Source organism: Micromys minutus (assembly GCF_963924665.1).
Source record: "Micromys minutus genome assembly, chromosome: 27".
NCBI classification, from domain to species: domain Eukaryota; kingdom Metazoa; phylum Chordata; class Mammalia; order Rodentia; family Muridae; genus Micromys; species Micromys minutus.
The window spans coordinates 20,511,770-20,520,001 of NC_137962.1; the positions used below are offsets into that span (position 1 = coordinate 20,511,770).

At 51.8% G+C, this 8,232-nt stretch overlaps 1 protein-coding gene across 1 annotated transcript in view; it reads left to right on the top strand.

Annotated features, from left to right (window-relative positions):
- Positions 1-4,960: 4,960 nt before the first annotated feature.
- CELA1 (chymotrypsin like elastase 1) overlaps positions 4,961-8,232 on the top strand; it is a gene marked incomplete at its 5' end in the record, with an annotated part of 12,169 nt that continues 8,897 nt past the window's right edge. The window contains 4 exons of the mRNA XM_080939287.1: positions 4,961-5,000; positions 5,603-5,685; positions 7,585-7,685; positions 8,087-8,212. Of these exons, the coding sequence (XP_080795413.1) occupies positions 4,961-5,000; positions 5,603-5,685; positions 7,585-7,685; positions 8,087-8,212 (350 nt within the window). The remainder of the gene's footprint in view (positions 5,001-5,602; positions 5,686-7,584; positions 7,686-8,086; positions 8,213-8,232) is intronic.

Consider the following 8,232-nt stretch of genomic DNA (forward strand, 5'->3'; position numbering starts at 1 on the left):
TCGTCCGCACAGTTCATCTGTGGAGGAGGCAGAAAGGAGCCGTCCACTGAGAAGCTTGAGACCGGGCTGGAGTGTAGTTCAGGGACAGGCTGACCTGTCCTGACCCCTTAGCACCACAGGAGAGGAAAGCAGGCAGAGAGGGGCAGAAGGAGGCAGGGGGCTTTTTCCAAAGTTACACAGCTGGGAGGTGGCTCAAGCTGGGGCTGTATCCCCATCTTTGGTGCTGTACCAGGGCTCCTGCTGACACGCAGGAACACTAACCAACGAGCTGCCAGACGTGCCATAGCTTGACCCGTCTCTGATCACTCTGGCTTGATGTCCTCCAGAAAGCCAGCCAGCAAGATGGGAGACCACATTGCGAGTCCTGGACTGTTAGTGTGGAAGCAAGTTCATGGGCTCAGACAGCCGGGGAGTCCCAGGCTAAGCCCAAGGCCCCTTCGTTCTAAGCCATATATGAGGAGAGTAAACGTCAAAGCGGGATCTAGGCATGAAGGCACAGGTCCTCAGAGACTAAAGCAAGCAAGGTCTTAATTCCCGGGCCAGCTTCAGAAATAGGCTGTTGTCAAAAGCAATAAAACATAGCATGGAGAGCGTGAAGGTCGCTGCCTTGCAGCCCCTGAACTGAGGTAGCCCCCCCCCCCCACCACCTTACATCTATACCTCAGCGGGAACCAGATGGGTGTTTTGTCCAAGGACACTTGGCAAGATGTTTGGCAGCTCTGAGCTCAGACCCAAGATAAGGCTAATCAGAGTCCTAGCAAGTGCACCATTGCCTGAGGGCTGATCCCATCTGCTCGCCTGAGTGCGCGATGTAGAGCCAACCCGAGGATGCCCGCCTTTCCACAATCAACTTGGACCCCACGGTCTCTCTGCCTGAAAGAAAACAGAAACGTCCAGGAAGGTTTTGGGAGACTTCAGCATGGGACCATGGCTGCCTCCTGCTCCATGGAAAGGCACATTGCAGGAAGCCTACCTTGTCTCCTGGGAGACAATCAGAGGTGGCCCAACCAAAGGGAAAGAGTCTGACCAAGCTGTGATCCAGGGTGGGAACAGGGAAGAGAGGCTGACAGGGAGCCTGGTGGAAATAAAGGTTTTATGGTACTGGTAACCGCTGTTGGATGTGAGTTCCTCTCTCCCTGCTTTGGCCCATAACAGAAACAGATCAGACCGACAATAACCATGTCATTCTCCTACAGCTACTGTCACATCTGAAGCACCCTCCAGCTGGTGTGTATTGGGTGTGCAATGTGTGTAGATGTGAAGTGTAAGATGGGACCCCCCCCCCTTTAGAACTCCCGCTCTAAAGATGAGTCCAGGAATCTTTGAGGAAAGGAGTTGGAGTCAGGAGAGGCCTGATATGGTGGCAGCTGACCCCATCAAAGGACGTGGCGGAAAAGGACGTGGGCAGAGGCATTCCACAAGCAGCTCTTCAGCATGAGCCAAACCACAGGCAGAGGCAGAAGCTTCATCACCATGAAGGGTGATGGAGACCAAAGGGAGAAGCTGACTGTGTGGGTCCTGAGGCAGAGGCTGGCAAGCATCAGTTTGAGGCCAGTCTGGTCGACATAGCAAGTTCTGGGCTAGCCAGAGCCACAGAGCGAGACCCTGTCTCAAAAAATGGAAGAAGATGGGAGAGGAGGCTGGAGAGATGGCTCAGTGGTCAGCAGCTCTCTCGCTCTTCCCGAATTCAAGTCCCAGCAACCACACCATGACTCACAACCATCTGTAACTACAGTTCTGGAAGATCATGCCATCCTCTGTCCTCTGAGCACGCCAGGTACATGAGTGGTACAGACACACACATGGAGAAACACTTATACCTGTAAAATGTAATTATTCTTAATTTTAAAAAAATGAAAATCTGGGCCGAGTTCAGCCGGTAGCATGTACCTGACATGCTCAAAGCCCAGGGTTTGATCCTTTAAGCTAGGTACACTAGGTGTGGCAGCCCAGGCTAGCCCAGACTAGTAAACCCAGCAGTTAGGAGGCAGAAACAAGATGAGAGGTTCACATGAACTAGACTGAGAGCTGAAGGCCAACCTGGGCTACCATGATAAAGTTCAGGCCAACCTGGGCTACCATGATAAAGTTCAGGCCAACCTGGGCTACATTGGCGTAAAGATGAGAATATAGATCCTGTTCATTTCTTTGGATCTTAAACTGAAACACTTTTGTGGGACCCTAAATATATTTTAAGTCCTAAAGCACTGTTCTCCTGGGCTAGATCTGCCCTGGAGGAGAGCGGGTTGACTTTTAGCTGAGAAAGGCTCTGCGACCTGCGCTAATGAGTTAATTATAGGGAGTCAAAATCTTGACCCTAATGTTGGTTCCATTAAACATTTAAATGTTTATCAGCCACAAAGTATTTCCCATGTATCCCAGAATTTTTATATTACCTCCTCACCCCAATTCTGTTATACCCAGCTAAGATGTCCACTGTGACATCGACAGGCTTCCTCACACCCACCCTGGAAGAGTATATTCGCTCCCAGGAGCTCTTCCTCTTTTCTTCCTCCCTTCTTCCCAGACAAGGTCTTGCTTTGTAGCCCAAGATAGCCTCCCTTGCCCCATTTCTTGTGTGAAATATTCCTGGAATTAGCGCTTTGACACCAGTGGGAGTGGGAAAGAGGAGCTGTTACAGGTGGTCTGAAACCAGGACAGCTCCTGAAAGGCCTCTTGTCCTGGGTGTGGTTTGTATCCTCCTTTTTATAGTCTAAAACCACAAGGTGGATCAGGCAAGCAAGGTTTTACCAAAGCCTCCCTGGCAACCAACAGGTTGTTAGAACAAAGGCCTCATTCCAGTCCAGGTAGCAAGTGAAACCACGCTTGGCAAGTAGGCAGTATAAACGGTGCTTTAACCAAACCACTAAATAAAGCAACAGATCAATATCTAATACTTGTTCTTTTACCACCTTAATCTACTTCACCATGATCCAACCCATTCAAACTTCCTGTGTACCGGCTTGGGCTTTCCCAGAAGTTGTGGGGATTTTTTTCAGAAATGAAGGTTTGTGATAAGCTATACTATAGAGCCTTCTATAGTCTTCCTCTGTGTGCTTGTTCCGTTGGAAAGGGTGTGTTCCTCGAATTGGAAATGGCTTACTTGAAGAAAAAAGCCCAAAAGCAATGTTGAAGCCAACCAAGGTATCAACAGTCTCTACCTAAACCTACAAATGATAATGGGAGGGTCTGAGGCAGCCATGGTGTAATGGTGGTCACCTACAACCTCAGCCACTGGACTCTGGGTTCAAGACCAGACCCTACCTCAAGGAAAAGAGAAAGGTTGGGGGGGGAATGGACTCTTTGAGCTTGTTCTCTGTTTGTGAAAGGATCTCAACTAGCCCAGGCTGGTCTGAACCCCTCACCCACATTCCTAACTCCACCTTCTGAGGACTGGAATTACAGATGGGCGCCATCATCCCGGGTTTGCAAGTGCATACAGACTGGGTTTCTCTGCACCAGGCCAAGAGCAGAGACAGATATGAAACTGGTCCTGCCATTAAGGGACACAGGAGTCTGTGATGTCAGGCTAGACACATCGAGAGGCTTTCAGGCTGCTGCTTGAACACTGTATACTGGACCAGCAACTGCCTGCCGATCTCCAGAGAGGCAAGGAGGTGGCGGGAGGAGGAAGCCTGGCTTCCTCAGCCAGCTCATACCTCTCCCTGAGACTGTTTCTGGGTTCTGAGAGATGGAGGAGCCTTTCAAGCTACTATCTAGGGCATTAACTATCTAGAAGGCTCAGGGGACAGATCCCTGCAAGCCCCTTTCCCAGCCACTCCCAGCTCTGCATCCCCAAAGCCTGGATTCTGAGGCTTGAAGTTAACTAGGGTCCCGGGGAAGCCTAGGCAGCTTCCAAGCTCTGCTCCTAGGCCAGCCATGACTGATCATCTTGTGCCCAGCTTCCAATCCTCTGTCCTCTCTGGGGCACACTGCCCTCTGACTTCCTTCCCCTAACGGTCCCACCCCTGGTGCACTCTCTGCCCTCCTGCCCATGTGTTCTTGCCCTGAGACAGCTCGGTAACTTCCCTCTGGAGCCTCCCCAGACCCGTTACCTCTCCGTGGTGTTATCTTTGCTCTGTTCCTGGGTTCCAGCCTACATCTGTGAGCTGTGGGCAAGCCCCATCTTCCCCTTTGGACATAGAGAAGGTGCCACACCTCATCTCCCCGAATGCAATCTCTGTGTGCACGGGACAGGCCGCTGCTTCTACAGTGCCACAGTGGACAGTGGGACCGTGGTGGATGATGGGAGAATTTGGGACAATATGGTGCACATATGGGGAAAAAAAGCAATTCATTTTGAATTTTAAAAAAATTATTTACCTAATTATTAATTAAATATATATATATATTTAATTAATATATATATATATATGTACACTGTAGCTGACTTCAGACACACCAGAAGAGCGCATCGGATCCATTACAGATGGTTGTGAGCCACCATGTGGTTGCTGGGACTTGAACTCAGGACCTCTGGAAGAGCAGCCAGTGCTCTAACCACTGAGCCATGGCTCCAGCCTATCTTAGATGTTTTTATTATTATGTTTGCCCATCTATGCGTTCATAGTGTGTATGTGTATGCATGTGCAACAACCAGAATCCATGCGTGCCAAGTCAGTCCCGGGGACTAAATGTGAGTGGTCAGCTTGCTGGCGAGCAGCTTCACCCTCTCAGCCACCTCGAAGGCCCTCTTAGGATTTGCTGGATGCGGCTCAGCTGAGGTCAGCCCGGTTGACTCCGGGTCACTGAGCGCCGACCTTGCTCTGTCTTTGGATATCAGATAAATGAGTTGACTTAAAATGTGTTCAGTTGTGCTCTCCTGTCACCTGCGCTTTTCCCTGCGTCTCCCCACGGCCCTGCCCAGCTGGTAGGAGGAAGGTCAGCAAGGCTGCTGATAAGAGGTGTATAAAGAGGGCTCGGTTCATGGCAAGGGACAGTGGTCTCTGCTCTCCACAGCATGTTGCGTTTCCTAGTGTTTGCTTCCCTGGTCCTGTATGGTAAGTGGATCCTTTGGCCCAGGTTCTGAGGGACAGGGACTTGAGCAGGGAGAGCCCGGAAGTCTCTAAGCCTCGGCTAGCTCTCTACCAGAGGGGTGTAGAAAGCTGTGCCGGTCAGTCTAGCGAAAGTCTACCTTCCTGGAGCAAAAGACAGGCACCAAGGAGCACTTCCTGGCCGAGCAGGCGCTGGCTAGGAGGGTTAGTCAAGAGGCGGACAAGGAACCCCTTGGGAGTCCCCACCAACCGCCTTTGCTGCAAGACGCCCAGAAGGTGCTTGACTAGGTGTGCACCGCTGTCCACGGCTCCTGGAGAATCTTGCTGAGGCTGGGGGTTTCCTCCAGCGGAGCAGGGACCTCGAGCAGGGGACCCTAGCTTAGTGGTTCGGGTAGGACTTTCTTGGCAAGGCAGAGAAGAAAGCGCTCCGAGGCGCTGTTTTCAAAAGAAGCAAAAGGGGCGCAGACAACTCAGAGCTGGGCCCCTCAGCGTGTTGAGGGAGAGCTGTGAATCTGCAGACAAAGCTAACAGACTCCACAGCGTAGCCGCGCCCCACCCCCGCCGCGGCAGACTCAGCTTAGTCATCACTCCCTTTCTGCCCCACAAAGGACACAGTACCCAGGACTTTCCGGACACTAATGCCCGCGTGGTTGGAGGGAATGAAGCCCGGAAGAACTCCTGGCCGGCTCAGGTGGGTGTTGCTCCAGCCCAGGCTTTCACCCAAAAAAGAGATGCCGCGTGCATCACCCCCCAAAATGCATTTTACACGCAGATGTGTTTTTACCAGCAGGCAGCTCGCTTGCTGTCTAATTCTGGGTTTTAACCATGGGTGGAACCAGACTGAGGTGGGACTGCTAAGTACAAAGGATTAGGGGGAAATAAATTAATTTACACGTCAGTCAGTCTTCTGGTCAGGTATTCAAACAACGTGTGTGTGTGTGTGTGTGTGTGTGTGTGTGTGTGTGAGAGAGAGAGAGAGAGAGAGAGAGCGCCAGATTGCCACAGCACATGCTTGTGGTGGGGCCTTTCTGCCACTCTGGTGCATACTCCAAGTTGATGCCAACCCCTCACCCCCTGCTGAACTCCCCAAGCTTCTTCTGGGTCACTCTTCTGTCTCTGCGCCTTCCACCTCACCAGAGAGTGCTGGGAACCAGAGATTCTCACCACCACATCCAGGCTATGCAGCCCTGGCTGGCCTGGAACTGGCTATGTGGACCAGGCCGGACACACGGCCTCTGCCGCCTCTGCCTCCCAGGTGCTGAGAAGAACACACCAGATTTTACTTGGGTCTTGAGAATTCAAACTCGGGATGTCGGGTTTGCACAGTGAACCATTTTACCTGGGACTCAAACTTTGTTCCTTCTTTCTGTAGTCCGAAGGCTTAAATCCAGGACCTTGGTCATGCCTGGAAAATGCTTTTTCTCTGAGTGACATCCTCACCCCACAAACTGCTTTTGTTATTTCCGTGACGACCTGTGTGACGCAGTCATGGGTTATGTGCCGTGTGGATCCAGGAGGCTCCACATACCCTAAAACACACCTGCGTCCACCTGCCCACAGCGTGTGTCCCAGAAGGTGTCAGCACACGCGGTACCGTGCTTCCTTGGCTTATGTTAGCGCATCTTTACCGCAGTTGGGCATATCACCGCAGATATGGACGCACAAAGCCATTCCGTCAGAGGAACTTGTGCAATTACAATTAAATTCAGCTTACACCAGTGTGAGCCCCAGCTGTCAGTAGAGCTATTGTATAATATGAGAAAACACATTTAAAAAGTGAATTTTCCATTGTCATTTCCAAGTACTCTCTGAGGTGAGGGGCTAGGGTGTTTCTTGCATGTTTTTCAATACAGGGTTTTACTGTGTAAAACCTGGCTGGTCTTGAATTTAGATCTCTCTGCCTCTGCCTCTCTCTTCCTGCCTCTCTCTCCCTCCCTCCCTCCCTCCCTCCCTCCCTCCCTCCCTCCTTCCCTGCCTCCCTGCCTCCCTCCTCCCTCCTCTCTCTCTCTCTCTCTCTCTCTCTCTCTCTCTCTCTCTCTCTCTCTCTCTCTCTCTCTCCTCTCTGCTTCCTGAAGGCTGGTATTAAAGGTGTATGCCACCACTGCCCAGCAAGAGTATTTCTTGAAGACACTGAGGAGAGGACCCTGGAACCCTAAGTTTGTAGGGCTTGAGTTTGCAGTGCCTTGGTTTGGCACTTTGGAGAGGAGCTGATGAAAGCATGTGAGTGAGTTCTAAGCCCAGCCCAACAACCAGTTGGAAAGATGTAGCAAGTCATCTAACAGTGGAGCAAATGTCATCTGACAGTGGAGACTCTTTCCAGCTGACCCAGGAGCAGCTAGACACCTCCTCTGGCAATGCAATCCTCAGGACCACTATGGGCAGAGGGGCGGAGCAATCTGCAGAGGGGCGGAGCAATCTGCAGAGGGGCGGAGCAATTTGCAGAGGGGCGGAGCAATCAGCGTGGGGGAGTTGTGGGGGTGGAGGATTGGTTTGCTATCCCTGGCCCAGAAAGTTAGAGAATGTTTTGAGTGATGTCAGGAAGTTTAGACAGTGACATCAACCCATCCCCGCTTTCTTCCTTCTTGACTAGATTTCCCTCCAGTACCAGTCCAGAGGATCATGGTACCACACCTGTGGAGGGACCCTCATCCGACAGAACTGGGTGATGACCGCTGCTCACTGTGTGGACAAGTAAGGAAAACAGAGTCTGGTTCCTGAGCCCATGGTGGGGCGGAGGTGGGGTGGAGGGGAAGCCACTGAGCCTTCTGGATAGTTTGAGCTTCTCAGGGCAGTGGGCTACTGCTGAGCCTGTTTGTGTCTGCGTGGCATTTGAGGGGACAGTCTAGAGAAAATACACTCTGTGCATGCGCATGCGCGCGTGTAACCCGTAAGTTACCTCCGGTGAGCTCAACAAACTGCAAATGCACAGCCTCGGTTGCTTACTTCACAGAATGATGGCGCTTGTCCTGCCTCACCTTCAAGGTTTGTTCTCTGTCTAGGCCCAAGAATCTCAGTGCCTACCTCAGAGTTAAGCTGCTAGCCCTTTCCTCTGAGAGGGAAAGCAGTTCCCTCAGGGTTCCCTCTCTCTGCAGCCAGATGACTTTCCGAGTGGTTGTCGGAGATCACAACCTGAGCCAGAACGACGGCACTGAGCAGTACGTGAGCGTGCAGAAGATCGTGGTGCACCCCAACTGGAACACGTACAACCCTGCGGCAGGGTAAGCGGGAGGCTAAGCTG